At 40.1% G+C, this 23488-nt stretch overlaps 1 protein-coding gene across 2 annotated transcripts in view; it reads left to right on the top strand.

Annotated features, from left to right (window-relative positions):
- Positions 1-23488, top strand: part of LOC117291184 (myosin light chain kinase, smooth muscle-like) — a 99423-nt gene that overhangs the window by 58298 nt on the left and 17637 nt on the right. For both annotated transcript variants that reach the window (XM_033772763.1, XM_033772764.1), the window contains exons 10-20: positions 3070-5690; positions 9190-9498; positions 10418-10658; positions 10952-11298; positions 11697-11996; positions 12468-13373; positions 13835-14032; positions 15595-15940; positions 16608-16894; positions 17056-17172; positions 17631-18203. In XM_033772763.1, the coding sequence (XP_033628654.1) occupies positions 3070-5690; positions 9190-9498; positions 10418-10658; positions 10952-11298; positions 11697-11996; positions 12468-13373; positions 13835-14032; positions 15595-15940; positions 16608-16894; positions 17056-17172; positions 17631-18203 (6245 nt within the window). The remainder of the gene's footprint in view (positions 1-3069; positions 5691-9189; positions 9499-10417; positions 10659-10951; positions 11299-11696; positions 11997-12467; positions 13374-13834; positions 14033-15594; positions 15941-16607; positions 16895-17055; positions 17173-17630; positions 18204-23488) is intronic.

The following is a 23488-nucleotide window of genomic DNA, read 5'->3' as shown; positions in this document are numbered from 1 at the left end:
GGCAACCCAAAAAACACTCTGGCAAAAAGGAAATGTCCGTTCCCGCAGTGGGTAATAACATGGCAAACCGGTCACAGTTATCAAGACTATAACCAGCCTTCTATGGTTTATGCCACGCGAACGCGTCAGAAGAATGCAGGGTAGCGCTAATGTTTACCAGTTATTATATCATACGATGATTTATGAACGGGTTTTATTGCCCCTCGAGGTCACCCTTCTCGTCGTGTTTGTGCTGGCCCGCGCATTTTTTTTATGGACCAATAAATAATGTTAAGATTTTAAAGGCACTTGACACCATTGGTAGTGACTCATTTTTGTGTGTAGATGTTTTAGGCACTGGGAACTGTTAATAATTTTCTCAAAATAAGTATTACTTAGCATAACAGTTCACTTTGTGGTGAGCAATGGAGAGCTGTTAAGTGTATAAGACAATGTGACAAGCAGCTCCCTCTGAAGTAATGTAGTTTTTGAAAAAGAGTTTCTTACTCAATAAAAAGGCTTCGGGCCGGAAGTATTTAATTATCTAAAAGCACACAAATGAATTTGTGCGACAAGGGTGGGTTCTTTTCTTTCGTTTTTGTTCTTGCAACTTCGACGACCAAATGAGTCCAAATGTCCACTGATTTGTTATTTTTTTGCATATTATGCTGGGATATATACACCAACTAAGAATACAGCCGTCGATTTCACAATCAGTTACGACTCGTCTTATCTCGAGTTAGGACGAGTAACTCGTCCTAACTTAGGATTAATCTTAAGGTCTGCATGCTACAGTGCAGGGTTGGGACTCGTCCTTAGTCCTTTGATTAGTCAAGTTAGGAAGAGTTTTGTGAAATCAATGGCTGGTCTTTGACAATTACCAAAGGTTTCCAGTGCCTTTAAACCGCGTCAAGAGAGTGCCTTCTCGGGCCTGGTCTTTGTTTGCGTTTTCACCAGACTCTTTGGGCGTGTGATTAGTGTGGAAAGGAAGGAAAAAAGAAGACACCGGTATTAAATCATGAGAGGGTTTCGGAAATAAGTTATTAATTTCACCCCATGGAGTCGGGGAGAGTGATGGAATTGTCAATTTAAATTTGGCGACAAATGTGTATCCTTATTCGCAGATGTCAAACAGATTTAATGAATTGTTAACGATTTCCTTGTTTCCTATATAATATATCACGGTGTCCTTGTTTGTGGTTAAACGTGCATTGTTTTTGTTACTGCTACATTATCATAGAATAGTTGTGTGTTTTTTTATATAAAAGTGAACCACGAAAGTGTCATATGACGTGTGATTATGAAAAATCAGAAACTCCACAATACTTAGCCAAAATCGACTGTGAGGGCGCTAGTTCATTTTGTCAATGGTCGACGAAAGCCACGATACCACGTGCGATTGAAGGCTCTGTATGACCTCGCGCCTGAAGTAAAAAAAAAAAGAATTGTCATTTTTGGAAAATCATTTCAAAACTTACCCTTTTTATTTATGACAGCAAACTTCACTCTGAACACTCCCGGGTCAGATTAGACCTGGTTCCGGGTTCGAAGTCTGTGTCAAAATCACCTAGAATTTGTTAAAATTGAGGCAATATCCTAGCTAAATCTCATCTTGTAACCAGTTTACGGTTAAGTCTGACACAGGTCAGGTCCCCTTTGACCCTATAGGGATCCTGGTCAATTTTGACCCGGGTCATTTTGAAGTGTTGATTCCAGTTTTTGGCATATACCGGTGCAAATTGCACAGTACAACTGTCACTATCCGGTCTTATGTTTTGAGTATGTCTTCAACCAGAATTGTAAATTAATATTTGTTTTATATTTACTTTTTTATTCATCATACAGATCCGTTAACCCATAACTTAAACGAACGATCAGCAATCATTTTATCTCATATGAAAGTACATATAGTGTTGAAACATAATCAGGCTACGCATTTTGTTGCTGCACCCTATGGTTACTATTTCGAAATATATTTTAATAGAACACACTATAATTTATTCACACACTCTGGCATTGTAATGTAAGCTGAATAATCAGTGAGTTCTGATTGTGTTAATCGTTTCGAAATTTGTAGTTTTCACCTCCGCCATGCCCCAAAACAATGTCAATATTATTACATACAAATTATAAAGCAACATTACAAACCCTGTCTCAATATCCCAGCTCACCGATATGCACCCAACCCGTGTGTCCCATGACAGAACTAACAAAAAGGATTGAAATGTTTGTCGAAGTAAACAAACATTTGATGTGTTGAACGAGAAGTGTCGAACGAATGACCTTTGATTCAATGGGAGTGCCAAGCAGTCTTATGATTAAGCATCTACTGAATAGACTTCCAACAGCTAAGCAACATCCCGGATTGTACAAATACAACCGAGGTCACATTTCGTGTGGCCCATTGTTAACGTAAACAGGTTGGGAAGGTGTAACTATATTCCTTCCATATTAGATGAGGGACTCGAGTATGAAAGAAAACTACAGTGTTATTTGAGTTGCCTGGATAGCCATTCGAACCTTGTTACATCATGTAGCAGTTGTCCTTGCTTTTTATCTTAGGTTACATGTACAAAAATAAACAATTTGTTTTCTGGATACCTATATTCCTTCTTAGAAAGTTGATTTCAAGGAATCCCGTTCGAAATCCGATGCTAGCGTCTGATGTAAATGTAAGGTCATGTATTATTTCATAACAGTATATTTGTTGTAAATAATGTCATCCTTGTCCATTTCATCAGAATGAACTGATCCAAAATGACAACAGTTTGTAAGCTCAAAAGACGTTACGCATTTGACTATCAAAACTGATGGGAAAATAACCGCCATTTGTGTTGTTTTGCTTTACAAATTTAAGGAAAAGAAAATCTCGGCGCTAGACTGAGCAATAATAATGAGGTTTCGCAAGCGAGCGCAACCCTTTGGTCAAAGCATTCACCAACGCACCCTGATTTATATTACCGGCTTGACAGCAAAACTGATTGCATGCTAGGAATCCATAGGAAGTACAAATGACCTTATTCAAATGACGGGGATTGTATGTTGTTATTGGCTGATGTAGTTTCTTATTTGCTTGCATTCCACACATAGCATTGGCGAGAGAGCGACATCAGAGGGACGAGTCACCCCGGAGCCAACGCTGAATCTACCGTCGGACAACACAGCCTGGAAGAACGCAGACCAGCACAAACCGGAGGAAGTTACACTGACCAACCACTTTGAGGTATCAGCTGCTGCGAAGGAAACTACCTCTTCCAGTCGATCTGATTTGGATTCCGGTGGGGAAAAAAGCTCCAGCGACTGGACGCCTAGATCGTCACCGTGTACGAGCGCAGGAGTCAGCCCAAGCTCGTCCTTGCTCGAGTTGGACTCGTGGCACAAACGGGGACGAATCACTAGTACAGATACCCAACCCATCAAAAACACAGCAGGTAGTCCGGGCAGATTGTCGGAACGGATTTCACGGTACGACGATCGTAATAAAGGTCCGAAACAGAACGTGAACAGCATCGGCTATAATTCACCGCCACTCGGCGTCCATACAAGGGGGTCGTCATCGCCAGGGAATAGTGCTGTAGCCGGAACCAGTGACAAGCCATCATACGTTACCCAAGCCGCCGCCGAGAGACCGTCTAGGTCTCGCATTGCGGAACTTGAATCCAAGCGAAAACCAGTCAGATCTTCCAGCGAACCCCCGCCGGAGTTCCAGAACAAGCGTGAGCTAATCCTCAATCGAGCTTCTAAATTCGAACAGAGTAAAAACTACAGCAGCTATAAAGGCAGCAGCAACAATAAGACTCGGGAGGTGTATGAGTCCTCGTATAGTAAACTATTGAAGAATTCACGCACTCCCTCAGGCGTCGGAGGATCAAATACTAGGCCATTGAAGCCCCAATTCGCTACAAAGATCTCGGTTTTCTCAGGAACTGGGTCCAACGGGAAACCTGATGGTCAAACCAACATCGAACCTAAACAGGACAGGAAATTCTACGGTGGTAGGGAGATCAAAGTGAAGTCTTTGCCCAAGGTGGTCGTGTCGAGAGAGGCGTCCATATTAAAAGCGCGACCCATTGAGTCAATTAGGGTCAAACACGACAAGACGAACGGTCGACTGTCGAGCGACGACTCGTTGACCGACAACGAGAAGTCGACAGCGTCTTCCGGGAATCACGAGGTAAAGAAGACTTATCTTACGGAGAAAACCTTTGAGCTCATCGGGGACAGGGCACTGAACTCTCGCCAACCAGGATCCGTCCTCGCCTGGAAAATTGAAAAGTTTGCGAAGGGTACCCCTCTGAAAAGTCACACTGCTGTCGAGGATGAACCGCGTGTAACGAGTCGGCAGACAACTAGAACGTGGAACCCGAACAACGACAAGAATCATCGACGGGCACAGTCTGTTGACAGAGCTCTGTATCCGGGACAAGGTGCTAACTCTCTCGCTTCCAAAATCCAGAAATTCTCAAAGAATCAGTCCTCACAGGAGTCTAATAAAGTGAAACTAAAAACATATGAGTTGAAATCGAGTTCGGTTCGATATGAAATGCAAAGGGGAAAAAATGTGGATGTAAATTATTCCAGGAAACCTGAACGGTCGCCCGAGCGACAAGTTTCCCCGAAGGTGAAAACGACCTCAATCGAGACTGGTGACAAGACTAGTGACAAGGTACCAGGCGACAAGGGTGTAAAAATAGAAAAGACCACAGAAAGAGTGGTGAGCTCCCAGCGTGCGACTGAGTCTGTACTCAATTCAACTAAAGACAAGACTGACATTCCTATTCCAGCGGGGAGTCGCCATATAGAAAAGGTAATTGAGGTAACTAAGGCACCAGTTGTCTGCACTCCCCCTTCGGCAAATGATCGTCAGATTGCAACCGAAGAAAAAAGTAACAGTGATCGTTCGTATCCTTCGAGTGTAAAAACGAGCGAGGTTGATGGATCTGTGAAGAGTTCATCATCGAATGATTTATTTATTGAGGCATCTACCGTGACGAGCTCAGTGTCAACAATCACGAAGACGACCCCGGGAGGTGAGCCAAAGGAAACAACGGCCGCGGCGAAACCAAAAGCGAGCGCTGCTGCCATGAATCGTCGCGGAGTCACACCGGGAGGGATCGGCAAACTCACGGCTCGGTTTGAGAGCAACAAACCCGAACCGGCGAAATCATCGACGGTACGGCGAGAGCCTTTTATCCGGTCGAGTCTTAGCGATAAGAAACAACTTTTCGACGGTTCGGCTGCCAAACCTAAAACCAATGGAAATAGTAGTTTGAACTACCGTGATATCCTCAAACCTGCTTCGAAAACGAAAAATGCTACCACGCTGGATGCAGGGAAACCTTTAGCGGATAAGAACACTTCCTCGGGTAGGCTTGGGGCATCCCCTTCACCCTTGTCGTCCCGTTACCAGGTGAAGCCGTCTGTCGACGAAAAAGCCCCCTCTTTCATACAACGGCCACGGGACCAAACGGGTATTCAAGGCGGGTCTTTATACTTTGCTGTGTCGGTGGAAGGAACTCCAACCCCGGACATATCTTGGCACTACAAAGGGAAGTCTCTTAAAGACGAGGGTCGATGTGAGATTTACACGGAGAAAGATGTTCATTTCTTGGAGATATTTGAGTTGGAGCCCAGTGATGCTGGAATCTATACATGCCGTTTGGTGAACAAAGCTGGACGAGTCTCCGCCATGGCAGAGCTCAAAGTCACAGGTGAGTTTCTTCAATATTGTATAAAAAAGATTCAATGTAAGTTTTCATCTTAATACCAACCCTTTGGCATAAAAGGTAAATAATAATATTTAAAAAGTTGTAAATGAAACTATTCGAGCCTGCAGAGTTTTTTTCGCAGGAAAATTGACCCTTCGAGAAGCAAGTCGAAACGTGAGGTCATTATTACCACTTTGGGAATATTTAAACAAAAATCAGGTTTAACTTTTTCAAAACTATCATAATATTGTTTTTATTTGTGTCATGATTAACGTGTCCAAAGTGGTTGATCTGGGGGGGATTTAATTGAAAACGAAGAAAACAAACCAACAAATACATGTATCAAGTATTTATATATTTAATTGACTCCACAGTCTTCATCCATAATGCTAGAAATGTTCTTCAAGGCGTGAAATTAAATTTTAAACCTTGCAATTAAATGTGTTGTTTCTATGCTTTGTTTGAGTACATTTATTCATCTCAAAGTCATTGTCGGAATTAACTCAACAATATGATTGTAAAGCTCGTATAAATTGAGATTGACCAACAAAAATCCATTGTAATTAGCCTTCTAAAACCTCCGAATTGTTTGCAGAGATCACAATAAACGCACGTGTTCGACCTTGTCTGTGTTTGTTCACAGTTCACACCTGTAAAATGTGCAATCATAATCCATCTTGTAAATCATTTTATTATAATTTCACGTTCAAGCGATAATGATTATCAGTTTGACGTAACACATGTAAATTCCTTGCTTTAAACACGATAAAACAAAAATTAACAGTGAACAAAATTGTCATTATTGAACACAAACTTGTGTTCCATGACATTGTTTGTGGCGAATATAATGTCCCTGCTGGAAAAATAATCCGCAATTAGAATTCAGACTCAATCTGAAATTGGGTTGCTCATATTTAAATTTGAGGGCAAACAAACTGATATCTTTGTACTCAACCACATTACTAACAAATTGATTTGCTCAAAATGCTTTACACTATTGAATACTGCTGTAGGCTTGTAACCAACAGTTTGTATTGCCATTTGTGGAAAGATTGGTAAACGACGTGTACCTTCCCTTTTTAGGCAAGTGGTCTAGGCATTATGACTGTAGTATTAAAGAGATAACTTCGTACGTAATTTGTTTTACTGTGTCCATGCACATACATTAAACATCCAACCCTCAATTAAAATATTTGTACTTTCAAGTGTTTAGAAATACTATCCCAGTACTCCGTATACACACAGACCCCCATGGTGAAGAAATTGTTACCACGTTCGAGGAAGAAAGACTGAAATTTCTGTCGTTTATTTACATTTCTTTCAAGTTCATGAACGTCGTGGAATGTGGTTTCCATGGTAAGAACTGGCTCCCTGGTGCGTGAGTAAAGGCCTAAATGGCCCGTCACTGGAGTGGCCACGGGATCCAAAATAGTTTTTGTAATCGAATGACGGTGGTAAAAACAATTAATTCGCTTGGTTTACATTACCAAGTTTACGTTTTAATAGTGGCGGCTTGCCGATACCTCCCTACCAAGGATTGGCATGCGCCTTGTGAAATACCACTGGCATACCAGTATTTAAGTACATTAATTTGCCGGTGGTGACAATAATTGTGAAGGCACTTTGGACAATATTGGTATTTTACTCAAATAATTTTTTAGTGTGGAATCATTACGCAAAATAATTTGTTAGCATACAAACTTACTTGGAAATGAGCAATGGAGAGCTATTGATACCATAAAGACATTGTGAGAATCGGCTACCTCTGAAGAAACGTAGTTTCTGAGGAAGATGTAATTTCTCTCCGAAAGAATAAAATACTGCAGGCCTGAAGTCTTTTGCTAATAGTAGGCATCTGAAAGAACACACAATTTTGCAACATTTGAATTTTTCTTTCAATATTCTCTTGCAAATTCGATGACCAATTGTGTCCAAATTTTCACAGATTTGTTATTGTATGCATATGTTGTGGATACACCGAGAGGAAATACTGGTCTTGATAATAACCGACGGTGTCCGGTGCCTTTAAAAGAATTTGGGTCTACTTAATCTAACAATCTTTTTCGTCCTTGGAACGGTCGGATTTCTTTGATTCAAACTTCCGAATATTTATCCTTATTAATTGTAATTTTGGGTGAATGCTGGTACATTAATGTTCAATGCTGGTACATTAATGTTCAATGCTGGTAAATATTTATATTATAACATTTCCTTATCGAGGTCGAATGCAAAATTTGTAATATTGCTCTCACAACTTCAGTCCCATAGTCGCAAGTGTAAAAATCATAACCGGTTTTGTTGGGGTGGGGGGGGGGTGCTCTATAAAAAAAGTCTCTCCATCAAATGCTAGGTTGTTTTAAATAGAGAGTTCCGAACCCCGACCTTGTGAAATCATGATTGATTTGACCACTCCAAATGCAATCAGTCTTTGATTTTACTTTTAGTGCAATTTCATCTGTTTACATAAGCAGGTGTTTTCTGTCATTTGTTTTAATGCTACAATTCTGATAGAGCAAAGTCGTCTGGATAATGTAGTAACAGTCAGATTTTGTGTAAATTGAAACTTACAAGTGGCAGATAAAGTTTACCCGAGGTGTGTATCTGCTGATATGTAGAGAAACTTCACTTCTCAGAAAGTATCTTTCGATTACATTTGACATTTAGAAACTATTTAACTGTTGAACCCATCCAAAATATTGAACCCGGGTAAAAGCGTTGGTTTGATGATAAGATTATTTGGCACCCTTCAACAATAAAATACACACATTACAAGACTACAAATAATACCAAAAATATGAGTGCCATAGGTAAAAGAAAAGTGTTTTTTAATCTTATATAATATGTGACATTTTACTCAATCAAAATGTTACATGTTGTACTATTTATTTATAAGTTGTGTGTCTCTCGCTTAATGAATTTGGTTAATGTGTTTATTTGCCTGTGGTTTTAATTCACCCCTCTCCTTTTCTATTTTTTTATATAATAAAATCAAAGGACGCATGTTCATTTTTTGTCCCAAGATTACCACATAACGTTTTTGTTGTTGACCAAAGCAAAATGTGCGACTTTAAAAAAAGTTTTTATTGTGTCAGCAATTTTTGTTCAACATTTAAATAGAAAATTATCCTCACAAGTATAGACGATGTGACCTATGTTTACATTCAAACCGCCCTCTGTTGACAAAACACTATATACGTCATGTTTCGCCGGGCACTGAGTTGCGTAGTCATAGTAAGATTGCATACACTTTCTAGCTGGTTGCCAAAACACAAAGGTTTTGCCCGGCGGTATGCGCACGAATCATGTTATGGTTTTCGTGTGACGTCAGAGGTCACATCGTCTATACACAACATTAATTGTTCACTTGATGAAAGTCATAGTACAGCTAAGAAGTGAAGGGCGAAAACGGTTTTAACATAATCTTAAATGTTTTAAAACGGTGTATAATGTGCTTTTGCTCTGTTTGTATTCAAATCTATTTGTATTTTACTTGTTTTTCTAGAAAAACCGAAACCAGCTGTCGTGTCGGGACAGGCTCCATCTTTCATTACGAGGATCTCCGATTGCGAGTTGTGTGACGGCGAGGAGGCCCTCTTCGAATGTAAAGTTTCAGGCGACCCCTTTCCCGAGATATCCTGGATCATGGACGGGAAGTTAGTGCAGGAGGGCCCACGTCATCGATTCGTGTGCAAGTCAGACGGTACATGCGCACTGATCGTCACTGACGTCACGGCGGACGACGATGCCGTGTACACGTGCACTGCCAAGAACGCATTGGGTATGGTGTCAAGCACTGCAGAGCTGATTGTAGGTGGGTAACATCTCATTGACAAAATATACCTTACAACTGTAAGGTTTTGAAGGGTAGAGTAACTCTATCTCAGCATACTGTGTAAGGTATTGTTTGTGACTCAGTTTTATGTTGTTTTTGTCAATGGGAGTTTCCCATAATACCACACAGAAGGTCGCACTCGTTTGAACAGTGCGTCAAACTATGTTAGCCTTCGAGAAAAAAAATCATGCTGGGATCCGAACGTCAGGCCATTAACAATTTTTTGCATTCTTACCATAGGTCCGTTTTGATGGTGAGCAGTTTGCAACGGCAATACTATTTTCTCACAGTATTTTTGGACCGGTTTGTCTATTAAAGACAGTGGGCACTATTGGTAATTGTCAAAGACCAGTCTTCTCACTTGGTGTAGCTCAACATATGCATTAAATAACAAACCTGTGAACATTTCAGCTCAATCGGTCATCGAAGTTGCGAGATAATAATGGAAGAAAAACACCCTTGTCACACGAAGTTGTGTGCTTTCAGCCCAGATGCTTGATTTCGAGACCTCAAATTCTAAACTTGAGGTCTCGAAATCGAATTCGTGGATAATTACTTCTTCTTGAAAACTACGTCACTTCAGAGGGAGCCGTTTCTCACAATGTTGTATACCATCAACCTCTCCCCATTAATCGTTACCAAGTGAGGTTTTATGCCGATAATTATTTTGAGTAATTACCAATAGTGTCCACTGCCTTTAAAGAGACAAAAAAAAAAAAAACACTGACAAAAAAAATGCCCAATTGACATGAAATTACCTCAATCCTTGTCTCACCATACTGTGCAACAATGTTTACCCGAATTCCATTTCATGCCTGTTCACAAATTGAGCTATCGCATATTAAGGAAATCACATGGTCTAACTTATTTTTTTCACGAATATTGCTTTCACCAAAAGAATTCGAAGAAATTCCGAAGCCTGAGGAACCAAAGATTGAGATAAAAACCCAAATCTCAACAGCCAAAGTACAACCCAAAGAACCCCTCCTCAGAGATGAACTTCGCTCTGAATCCAAGGAAGAGAGAAGAAAGATCCAACCTTCCAGTGAGTTGAGCAAGGAAAACAATAAGACTGGAAGCACCACAACGGATGAACCAGACAGTATTGTCAAGACCCAGCAAGATGAGGTGTTCTCAGAGTAAGTGCCGTTGTTTGTTATCAAATTGTGTGATATTTTAAAAACAATTTAACAGAAATAAATAAACGAGAAGTAGTATTGTCAATCGATTGATTTGTGCACAGATGTCAAACCGAAGTGTGTATTGTGAGAGATTTGTTGTTGCCAGCTTGGTGTTTATATTCCCTTGTGGTAGTTTCGACAAGTTCTCTCTTGTTTGGAAAAATCATCTATAGAAATATTTTGAATAAAAACAAAAAGCTTGACTTTAATGTTAATTTTAACAAAACCTGTTTCTTTATTATTTATTCTAGAGCGCCCCTCAATTACCAGCATCAGCCTCGCCGGTCCTCCCTGCAGTCCACCGGGATGCCGGTCCCCAAGCCCCCAGAGTTTATCTTGCGTCCACGCTCGCATCACATCACCCCGCCGGAGACAGCTCGACTCTCCTGCATGGTCAAGGGATACCCCACTCCGTCCGTGACATGGAAGAAAAACACCATGGTCTTAAAAGACGAAGGGAGATTTGAGATTTTCAAGGATGGTGGAGAGGAGATCTTAGAGATTTATGACACGGTAGAGGAGGATGCTGGACGATACACGTGTGTCTTAGCTAATGAGCATGGCAAGACTACATCGAGTGCTAACATTGCTCTTCGTGGTAAGAAAAAAGAGTGAAATGTTCGAGTTGTTACCGATGTTCACAGTTTATTTATTTTGATTTGCTGCAATGATATTGACTCGAGTGTTGTGTTAGTCTTGGTTCGAGATGCTCTTTTTGTATTGACAATACATCACCAGCAGCGATTGTGTCATAATGGTCCTGCTAGAGATGCCGTTCTCTATCGTTGATAGATCATCAAACATAAAGCAAGAGTATGTGCCATTGATTCTTGAACCGAGACCACACAACTAAGTCTGCAAGGTTACACCATACAAATAATTGTGTTGTTAACCCTAGCAACACTGTGCTCAGAAGATCCAGTCAATATTGCAGTACATAACGATACTTTTATAAATATGTAAATATCACATTTTTCTGTTTTTACATTTTTAAAGGCAAAATAACAAGAGACATACCGCCGAAATTCACTCAGCGGATGACGCATTCCCGGACCAAGGACGGCGGCACTGCCAGATTCTCATGCCGTGTCACAGGCGAGCCAGCCCCGACAATACAGTGGCTGTTTCTCGGCAAGGAGATTTCACCGGACGATGACATCTACGAGATTGCATTTGATGGCGAGAAAGCTACACTGGTGTTACCGGAGGTTCTACCGGAAGACGAAGGGGAGTACGAGTGCATTGCACGTAACAGGGACGGAGAGGTGTCTTGCAGAGCAAGGCTAAGCGTTGAGAGTAAGTACATCTATAATATAATCACAGGACTAATTAATTAGTACAATAGAACACTTGTGTCTTTGTCGGCCCAAGTTGCTTCAGAACTTATTCCTTTGGGCCGAAGCAATTTGCAGAACAGCTTGGAAATTATACAAAGTGTACTCATTGAAATATTGTCCATGCTTCATTTAGTCTAGTTTTTCAAAAAACTTATTTCTTTGTTTAGTTATAGTTTTCAAATTGCTTAGAAAATGTTCTTGGTTTTGTCCTTTCTTGTCATTTGGTTATGGTTTTTAGATTGCTTAGAAATTGTTCCGGTGTGTCTTTTCTCGTCATTTGGTTATGGTTTTTAAATTGCTTAGAAAATGTTCTCGGGTTTTATCATTTCATGTCTTAAGAAGTATCTCGTCTCCTATTCCAATGAAAATTGAAATCATCGAAATCTCATAAATAACTCGTACGTAATAATCGGAATTCTTTTATTCTCAGTTGCACTTACTGAACCCAGTGAACCTGTCGAGCATGTTGCGACCGTTGCACCTGCTGGACAAGTTCAACAACTAAAGAAGAAAGGACCTTGGGAGCTGGAACGAAAGACATCCAGGACGGAAATATTCCTCCAAGCTTCTGCTCCCGAAGCTTCCTCTGACTCTGAGGACGAGTCGTCATCAGCTTTGTCCAAGCGAGATGAGAAAGTCCTGAGTGCCACAAAAGACTTGACATCAAAGCAAGATTTAGTTGTTGAAAAGAGTCCAAAATACAAGGTGGAAGTCGTGGAGAACCAAGAAGAAAAGTCCAAGCCTTATGGATTCCACAATAAGGAGTCGGATGTATCTGTCGTCTTCAAAGCAAAACTGCCGAAAGATCGCGTCGAAGTCCCACTTGAGAGACGCCCTGTAGAACCCAAAACAATAACCGTAGAATCTACAAAAACAGAAACACTGCCAGCGTTGGAACTAAAGCTCGACCTAGAGTCAGAATCCGAATCTGAACCAGAACAGAGTGTAGGGAAAGTGGAACCACTCCAAGTGAAACATGAAGAACCGGAAATTGAAAATCTTGTCTCGACGACGAGCGATGTAAGTGAGACCGAACCCGAAGCAGATATTGTTCCCGAGATCGTCGCATCCGACGGGGAGATCGTGGCATCCGACCCCGAGATCATCACATCCGACCCCGAGAGTGTTAACCAAGAACCGCCTCCGGACAACGGGGTTATCGAACTTGTTATTTCTGACGTGGAATCAGAACCTGAAGTTAAGACGGAGACCAAAGAACTTGAAGAGGCTTCGCCGCCTGTGGCTGTGGCCCAGACCAAACCAGAATTCTTACAGACGCCGAGTGATGTCGAAGTCATTGATGGGAGTCCTTTGGCACTTACAGTCAAAGTTAAAGGTAAATTGTTTGTCTTTGCCGTGGCTTGCATTCTAAATCTACAGGGAAACAAATAATACATGCATATGAACAAATTCTAAGATTTAGAGTCTGTTTAAATCTCAACTTAAAACTTTCCTTTATGGTTTATATTTGCTTGTGAACTTTGTCAATGCTTTATTGTTCCTAAGGTACATTTTTAAGGTATATTATGGTGTTCATGCAACTATTTGTCAATACAGCCTTGATTTCTATTTTTTTTTTTACTGGACTTTGGTGTACTTTTACTTAAACTTTGACTGTGTAATTTGCTTATGGTATTTTGTTGTACTGGTAATCCCCCTTAAAGAGGCTGGTTTCAGAGAGAGAGCGCAACACACATTAAATGTTTTTGTGTAAATATGATTAATAATGTTTGTGACTGTGACAAATGAACGTTCATTCACACCAACCAACATAACAATCTGATAATCTTCTTTTAGGAACCCCTGCACCAGACGTGATGTGGATCTTCGATAACTGTGAGATCTTAGAAGATGATGATTTCAAACTCCTCCACGATGGTGAGCTTCATTCTCTGGTTATCCGTGAGGTATACCCAGAGGATGCGGGTATCTACTACTGCAAGGCATTCAATACTGCTGGGGAGGAACAGTGCGCTGCTAAGATAGACGTAAAAGGTAAGAATGAAAGATACCAATGCCACAATGGCCAGGATTCGAAGATTCAAGTGCTGATTTGATGGACTGAATTCGTACGGTTTAGTCGATGCACTGAATCGTACCTTAAAGACACTGTACACGTTTGGTAATTGTCAAAGACCAGTACTCTCATTTGGTGTATTCCAACATGCATAAACCATCAAAATAGTTTGAACATTTTGACTCAATTGGTCGTCGCAGTTGCAAGAAATTAGTAAAGAAAAAAAACATTCTCGCACAGATTTGTGTGCTTCCAGATGCATAATAAAAGGCTTCAGGCCTGAAGTCTTTTAATATTTGAGTGAGAAATTACCTTATCCTCAAAACTACAGTACTTCAGAGGGAGCCCTTTCTCACAATGTTTTATAATATCAACAGCTTGTCATTGCTCGTTACCAAGTAAGTTTTTATGCTGACAATTATTTTGAGTGTTTACCAATGGTGTCCAGGGCCTTTAAATGCATTTCCCGAACAGTCGCAACTAGTTAACAGGTTGCCATAAAGAAGGGTTTTGAAAGAATGGATAAATTGCTGAAAAAAACATAAAAGACGTATATTAAGACGGTACATCAAGATTGTACATAAATATACTTCTATTCCATCACAAACCTAAACATAATCAAGACTATGGTGTATTGATCTTGTGATGCAGGATTATACTTTTGCTAATTATGAGTAAACATTTCTTTTGTTGAGGGTTATGATATAGAACCAAAACGAAACACATCAATACTTGCTTATTGCAAACAAAAATCTGATGACCTCATCATCTTGATAACTTCCGAGAACTTCCTCCCGTCATGTCTTTCTCTCTTAGCCTGCCTCTACCGTGGATCAGACCTCTGTCTCCCATCAGGGTCTCCTTCTTTTCCTCTCTCCAATATTTCAGCTTCATGGTAACGGCTTGTTGCATGCTCTTGTCCAGTCAGTTCCTACTCTCTTTTGGCTTATGGCAACCAATTACTATTTGCATGCTGGATAACAAAACAAATTGAAGACTGGTCACCACATAAACAAATAATTTACTTATATGTATTTCTATAATTTTTCGGGGTGTGTTCAAATCAACACGTCAAAATAAACGTGGACGAAGCTTTTAGAAGAATACATTTTTAATCATTGTTGAAGATAATTCTTTTTCATTTAATCGTTCGAGAATGGAAGAGTTCGTTCGTTCGCATCGTTTAATGTTTGATGCTTTTAATTTGTTTACAGTTACTGTTTAATTGAATTTTTAAATAGCAGCTGCGATGCATGATGGGGTGTTTAAAAGAGTTGTTTCCATTCCCGCCATTAACAGCTTTTAGTCTTTCCTTTTCAAAACGTAGCATGGTTGATGTGGAAGAATATGTAAATCGGCGTTAAATTATAAAAAATAAAAAAAAATCCCGCTATATTGAACAAACTCTATAATATTCGTTTGCTGTGATGTGGCAGTGTGGTGTATTGAGTTTTACTCTACATTGGGTGTGGCTTTCTTCAGACCTTTATGAAAAATTCCTATGATTTAATTGTACCTTATGGTTTTCTCTCGGCTTCAGATCCAGTATGCCAAGGTTCCCCTCCTAAGTTCACACAGAAGCCACGCTCGCTCACCGTGGACGAAGGGAGCAGCCTCAAGCTCACCTGCAAGGTCGAGGGCGATCCGGAGCCCGCCATCTCGTGGTCTAAAGACGGTCGGATCATCTCGCCTGGCCAGCGTATCGTCTTGAAGAAGCTCGGACTCCACCTAAGGATTCTTCAGATACCCACTGCGTTGTCCACAGACGCTGGGTCTTATACATGTCTAATTGCTAATGCGAATGGGGAGGAGAAGTGTACTGTGTCTGTAGTGGTGCATCCATTGGACGAAGAGCAGACGGATTTCAGACAACTATTAAAGTCGAGGTATTCAGTTCAGTTCAATTCAAAAAACAAATCCATGTTGGTTAAAAAAGAAAATAAGAAACAAATTTTCAAGAACTGGTCAAGAAAAATGAATAATGAACAAGAAATGAAAATAATATACTTTAATGGATACGGAGCAAACCAATATGGTGGCGTTCACAGAAAGGCTTGACTTTTAAATGCCCAGTGTATATCAGTGTATATGGCAAAGCAAAAGAAATTACAGCAAAGACAAAAACATTGCCAGGTATTGTCAGAAATGACGTTGGTTGTTTTTTTTAATCAACTAACCCTTCCAACTTCCCCTTCGATTTACCCATGGCCTAAATGGTGTTTGAAGCTTTGCATCATGCAACCCGTTTTAAACCCGAAGAAGCATTATAGAATAGAATATCGCCAAAGATCCTTGTTTCGGATTCGAAGATGATTGGGGAAAATAAATTAAAGCACAAGGCAATATCGGTGGTATAGCAGATAGAATGCGGGGTCATGAAGTCCGAGTTGCCGGTGAATTTGTTTCTCTCTCGAAGCACTCCAGGATCCTTCTCCATCAGTGTAAAGGGCATAAACACAGAATTTGCATCATAATAACTCCCTGATTTATGACGGCAAGTCGTCATTTTGGGACCAAATTTTTCACTTAAGTTTGCAACTATTTATTTTCCAGACCTCGGCTTCAGAACATTAACAATAACAACACCTTCAATAGCAGCACCGACAAAAGCTCCCCAGAATCCGACCCGACCCAGCTTGACTTCCGTCACGTGCTCACGCGTCACGTACAGACCAAGACGTCACCAAAGTTCACCGAGGGGTTAAAGGACATGCGCATCAAGGAGGGGGAGACGGCGGTTTTCCACTGCCAGGTTGAAGGGGTGCCGCAGCCGACCGTTGCGTGGACGGTGGACGGCAGAGAGATCAAAGAATCAAAATATTTCAAAATGACAAATGAGGGTAAGTCCATATCAATAATATCAACAACAAATTTACAATTAATTGACAATTAACAGTTTTAACTTGTTAAAACAAGTAAAGAATATTCTTTTTCCACAATGCAAATTATTTGTTTTTGAAGTATTCGTAAACAATATTTACCTATCTTTCTCCACTGACAGGTACACTAGCCAAGTTGACCATAACGGAAGCTTTTCCCGAGGACGAGGGTGAATATTCATGCATTGCATCCAACACAGCTGGCCAGGATAAAACTACATCAGACCTCAAGATCGTTCGTAAGTCAGCTCATGAAAACCATGACTTAAATCGTTTTGATACTTTTTGTACCACACACAACACAAACGTCAAAAGATTAACATTCAACTTGGTACATGACTTAAAAACAATGATAGTAGAAAGCCTCCCTTAAAGTATAACCTGCTAGGGGTTGAGTTTTTGAGAGATGAGTAAAACAATTTCACGAAAATGTTTTTCGTCTCGGTGAAAGATTGCTCTGTTTTTTTCTTCTTCGTTTTCCCCCCTCAAAAACCTGACGACTAATAAGCCTCGAACTTCGACAGGTAAATTTCATTGCATACATCTTCATTCATAGTGAGTAGGGGGTCATGTCATGGTCAAAAACTTGATCTACAAAAGGTATCAAACCCTTTTAAAGTTTATTTTGAATATACATATTAAAATAGAGGCTCGATTCACGGGGTAACGGTTGCACATTTTCTGTCATTTGTAATAGTTTGGGAAGATGACGATGATGTCGATTTCGCCAAGCCCAGTGAAAAACGTGACAACATGGATGAAGTCTTCAAGCGCTCCCTGACAATCTCCGAAGACGATGACGCCGACATCGACATCCCAGCTTCGGGCACCCCAGCCATCACCGTCACCGAAGCCTCCCCTAAGAAAGTCAAGAAAATCCCTCCACCAGTTCCCGCCAAAAAGATATCCCTGGAACGCGCTCGAGCGCCCTCTTTTGACCACGCTGAAAACAATCAGAATTCCGAAACGGTCAGCACAGGTACTACACTCCCACAGTTTGTTGTTGGACTCAGCGATAAGAGGATCACAAAGGGAAGTGCTACGGTGCTGGAGTGCGAAATCACCGGTGAACCTGAGCCAGATATCGTCTGGTACCGGGAGGGTGAGGAGATCAAGGAAGGCGGCAAGTACCGATACGAATTTGAGGGTGACCACGGTGTATTGCTGGTCATCAATAATGCTACGATGAGCGACTGTGGACAGTACACATGCAAGGCCGTCAACCCGGTGGGGTCGGCGGAGAGCTCGGCTCAACTGATCAGTGGTGGAGGTAAGTTTCTTGAACATGTTTGTTCTTTACTTTTGTTTAAAGCCACTGATGGACACTATTGGTAATTACTCAAAATAAATGTAAGCATTAAAACTTACTTGTTTATCAGCAATATAGAGCTGTATTAAACATTGTGAGAAACGCCTCCCTCTTAAGTAAATTATTATAGTGTTTAGAAAGAGGTATTTTCTTACTCGAATATTGAAAGACTTCATGCCTAAAGCATTTTATTAGGCACCTGAAAACACACCAAATGTGTCCAATGCGTTTAACCAGCTCTTGAAAATGTGTTACTTCATATTTTAAAATATGCATGAAAATTACTGGGTTTATTTACACAAACTTTCACTTCGGCACTGATATGAAAAACTCCAATACCCAAAAGATCTCAATACATTGTCATTAGCACAGCCTGACACATTTTTATTTTGACAAAATGGTAAATCTTACAAAAAATGTAGCAGTCATTACATTGAAAAACATCTGATCTGTCAATCAAATTATGAAAGTTAATAACATTCCACAACAACTTGCATATTTTAATCCTGTAAAAGAAGAGTGTCCATAGTTGAGAGGCGATTAGCCAGATTTTCATGGCCGCAAACAATAGAAAGCAAGTCAGTGATTTATGAGTGTTTGTTGATCCACCTCTATTATGAGTTTTTCGGTACACACGAACTTTATAAAGCAAATATAACCTATATTACATACACGACCTGCCTTTGTGTTATTAAGTCAACCCCGTATAAATTGAACAATAAAATATAGAGTTCACTAAAGCCAGGCTAATAGCCTGAAGCTACCCAAGTAAAAAGTGCAATGTTTAATCGTGGTTTAATTAGGGGATAGAGTTTTGTGCATTATTAAGTTTGTCAAGAATGTTCCAAACCAACGAGTGATAATTTTTTTATAGCTCACCGGTTGCTTAAATTAACATACTCTGAGGTTGTGTTTGCGAGTCTTTGTATTTTTCTTTTTAGTGCAAATGTTATTACCAAATGTATTGACCTCCTGTAAAGGCAGTGGACACTATTGGTAATTACTCAAAATAATTATTAGCACAAAACCTTACCTGGTAACGAGCAATGGGGAGAGGTTGATAGTATAAAACATTGTGAGAAACGGCTCCCTCTGAAGTGGAGTAGTTTTCGAGAAAGAAGTAATTTTCCACGAATTTGATTTCGAGACCTCAGATTTAGAATTTGAGGTCTCGAAAACAAGCATATGAAAGCACACAACTCCGTGTGACAAGGGTGTTTTTTCTTTTATTATTATCTCGCAACTTCGAAGACCAATTGAGCTCAAATTTTCACAGGTTTGATATTTTATGCATTAGGCCTATGTTGAGATACAGCAAATGGGGAGACTGGTCTTTGACAATAACCAATAGTGTCCATTGTCTTTCAAAAAGTAGTATAAAGTAATTTTGGGGTTAGATCGGCAGAATTTAAAGACAAATCGAGAGAAGAGAAGGGATTTAAGAGAAAAAATTAAAGATTGTGGTAATAGCTTGAAAGTCATGTAACAAATTTTCCACGAATGTTTTGATAGACACATTTTTCTTTTTGTATACAAGTTGTTTTGATGTGTAATTTGTTATTTTTAAAATTTGATCAGGCACCCGATTTTGATGAATACGTTGGGGGTGGGTCGAATGGTGTTTTCATTAAAAACTAGATGATGGTGATTAATTTACATGGCATTCAAAAACCAATATGATTCAATGCACCATCATTCTCGCTACCTCAAGGAGTCACTTTGGTGGGTCATTAGTACACCGTGAATAGCAGGTACTCATATTATGTGGATTTGTATTCACTTTCTTTGGTGGGATTCGATTCTGAAAGTGGGGTGAAAAGATGGACCCATACTTCATACGGCAATTGTGGGTTAAACAAAAAAAAATATCGTCATCAATTCAAAGTCGTTTAGTGTTTACAACCGCTTCATCATTTGTGTCGGTCTGTGATTTATGATACAAAGGGATTGTTACGCAAGGTTTTAACGACTTGTTATTCAGTCGTTACAAAATTATATTTTCGCATTTTAAGAAATATTAATATAGGCCTAAATGAGCTCACTGGACTGATATAACTTTTTTTACTGTATATTCAACAACTAAGTTGCTTTGCCAAATTCAACTGTGCATTCAATCGGTTTGTTTTTCTCAAACTTTGATGTTGGCCTCATAACAATTGGAAAAAAAGGGGGGAATTATAACGTTTATTTCAGACTGGGCATTTTCAAAGTGCCTTTTAAGTCCACAACAATAATTACACATTTATCATAATCTCAAATGTATTCACCGAATTGGGAATCCGTAAATGGGCACCTTAAAACAGTCTGACGTCATGCATTGCATGTCGTGCCTGCAGTCAGGCCGATAGTCGCAGACATTTCTCATATTACTGACTAACGGTTAAACCCCCTTTTTCAGCACATGTTAATTTTCCTTGGCGTGGACGAGCGTAATGCACTTTATAGGCCCAACTCGTTTGAGCATCACAAATCCCCCTAAATGATATGGACGTGAGATGTCAACCGCGATTTTAACCTTGTTCAGAAATTAGTCTCGGTGGGGAAAGCACACACACGATATGACAGAGACGATGCTAGTAATCCCCACCTTATCCAATTTAGTGTACATGGTGACGTGAGACGGCATCAATGCTTAGTTTATTTAGCCCGCTTGTTATGTTAGAATGATGACGAACGTCAGTATAGATGGAATACCATTAATGTGTCCACGTAATGTCTTGCAAGATTATGAAATTTGATTTGATTATTCTTAGATTTCCAGACTTGGATTATTAACATGTGACGTTTGGAGGTGTCTTAAGATTCGGCCTGGAGTTATCACCTTTTAACCCCAACTATAGCCCTGGACCTACCTTTGCTGGTTTTGTAAATGTTAGAATGGTAACGGACGTCAGTAGATGGACTACCACTAATGTGTTCAATGTCTTGCGAGATTATGAAATCTAATTTGATTATTCCGAGATTTCCAGATTTTGATTATTTACGTGAAGGTCGGAGGCTTCTGTAAATTTGGAGATATCACATTTCGACCCAAACTAAACCATGGACCAACCTGGTGCTGTAATCTTAGAATGATAACGAATGTCAGTAAAGATGGAACAAAAGCTGATTTAATTACTCTGAGATTTTAAGGTTCGAATTACTCACGTGAGGGTCGGTATCACCTTTTGGCCCAAACTAAACCAGTGGACACTCCCTTTTATTGTGCAGCCGTCTTGTTTCCTCCTTATTTCTATCAACTTCCAAACCGGACCTGACATGAAAGATAGTCTGGCCCTATTTTGGTGCAATGAAAACGGCATTTCACAAAATGCAGTTGCGCACTTTTATTGATAAGTGGACACAAATAATGTTCATCCTCAAAAATTGTAAATAATGGTTACGTCCTGATGTGGTAGACCAATCAAATTGACCCCCCCCCCCCTATCAATCCATCAATTGTTCCGAGGTTTTCCCAGGATATGTCTAACACGTTTTAAAATACCGGATTATTTTAATGAATGGATGATCGTTCGAAGAACTACAAAACAAACGTAAAGTGTCTGGACCAGCTGCCTCTGTTTATTCGGTGCAATAATTTACTGTGCTAAAGTATTGTTTTTCCCCCTTTCTATAGCAAAAGTAAAGTCCGGAACATTCCAATTTCTATACAACATCAATTGAGTTATTACATTCCTCAACTTGCTCAATTTCGCTATCAAACTCCAAGACCGTTCACTGAAAACACTGTCAGTCCATTTAGAAATAGAAGCGCACTCTGGGTGATCATTTAATGGGTCATCCTGAGGCTCGAGCACAAGCGGACTACCTCATTGATTATGAAGAAATTTCACTTCACACGTGTAGTTGGTGACGGAGAAAACCACATCTGTATATCAATGGTGCGTGAAAAACTCGATTGCTTGCTTGTCAATCGGAAGACATGTTCTTAAGGGGTGGATTTTCGTTGACTCTGACTATACACGCCATATTCATGGAGTTAACCATCTCATGTCTAAATCCCTGAATACAAAGCTTGTGTAAATTATGTACTGCTCTCTACGGTAACCAGACTAAATTGCGTGTACACTACTTCGACCTCGTTTTTTTTTTAACAAATAAAAGAGTTGCATTCATTGCCCCCTAGCTTTTTTGTACCAGGAATGAAATGGTGATGTATAGCTGTCAGAATATAGTTCAATTTCACCAATACATGCAGTGAGTTAGGTGGTCACTTTTGGAACATTGCAGCCACAATTTCGTACCAATCATGCATTGAGCAGGCACTCCGTGTTACGTCACGATATTATACAAACAGCGCCAAACGGCACCCATATACGAACGTATTACAACTGGACAACTCGGGAACAAGTCGGGAACAAGTTTAAATGAAACAATGTGAACCGACATACTATTTACCAATTCGTCACACTTTTCAATACTATCTCATAACTTATATAAGGATTTGAGGCATTGCATGGTGAGGTATCAATATATATTTGGTTTGCGGTAACACCATGTGTGTATCTACTTGCCAGGTAGAGTTTGTTCATAGAGAACTGTCTTGCTTATCTACTACCGCTGAGTAGATTGTTCTGGTTTTCGGGAGACTTCGAAGTTCTGAAAAGAACAGTCCTGCTTATTAACTATTACCTGGGCGGATGGTAAAGAAATAAGCTGGGACTACTACTTAGCTTATAGGATCGTAATCAACTGTACTACCGCGGAGTCAGTTATTGGGTTTGGTCTCAACGTTTCGACTAGCTTGCTCTAGTCATCGTCTAGTCATCGTCATGAGAACTTGCCATAACTGTGAATCGGTTTGACCGATTCGGAATTCGTAAATGGGCTTCATGAGAGGGTCTGACGTCATGCTTAAGGCCCCAGCCATTTCACACACCCATCCTATCATCCGCAAAACCTTTCTACATCCTATCATCACTGTACCTTGAGCCTTAGTAAAGAGAGCGAGTGGACTTCTCCCTCGTGATCGAAAAATCAAAAATCTAAATTAGGGTAAACACATATCCATATATTAAAGAAAATAACCAACGCCTTTGGGAATGGTGTCTTTCTTTTGTGGGAAAACTTGTCTGTGTTGATAACAGACATTCTCCTAGGCAGAGGTTGTACAAAGGTCCTGGCCGTGCAAGATTGGCGACAATAAATCGCATAGTGTGAATAAACAGATAATTTGGGTTATCAACTTGAAATGGTCCGGATAGTTTTATTCGGTGGGAAATATCTGGGACCAGTGTTTTGATTAA

The sequence above is a fragment of the Asterias rubens genome, chromosome 6 (assembly GCF_902459465.1).
Source record: "Asterias rubens chromosome 6, eAstRub1.3, whole genome shotgun sequence".
Taxonomy (NCBI): domain Eukaryota; kingdom Metazoa; phylum Echinodermata; class Asteroidea; order Forcipulatida; family Asteriidae; genus Asterias; species Asterias rubens.
The sequence above is the reverse complement of the archived record's forward strand: the minus strand, read 5'-3'. Positions and strand labels throughout refer to the sequence as shown.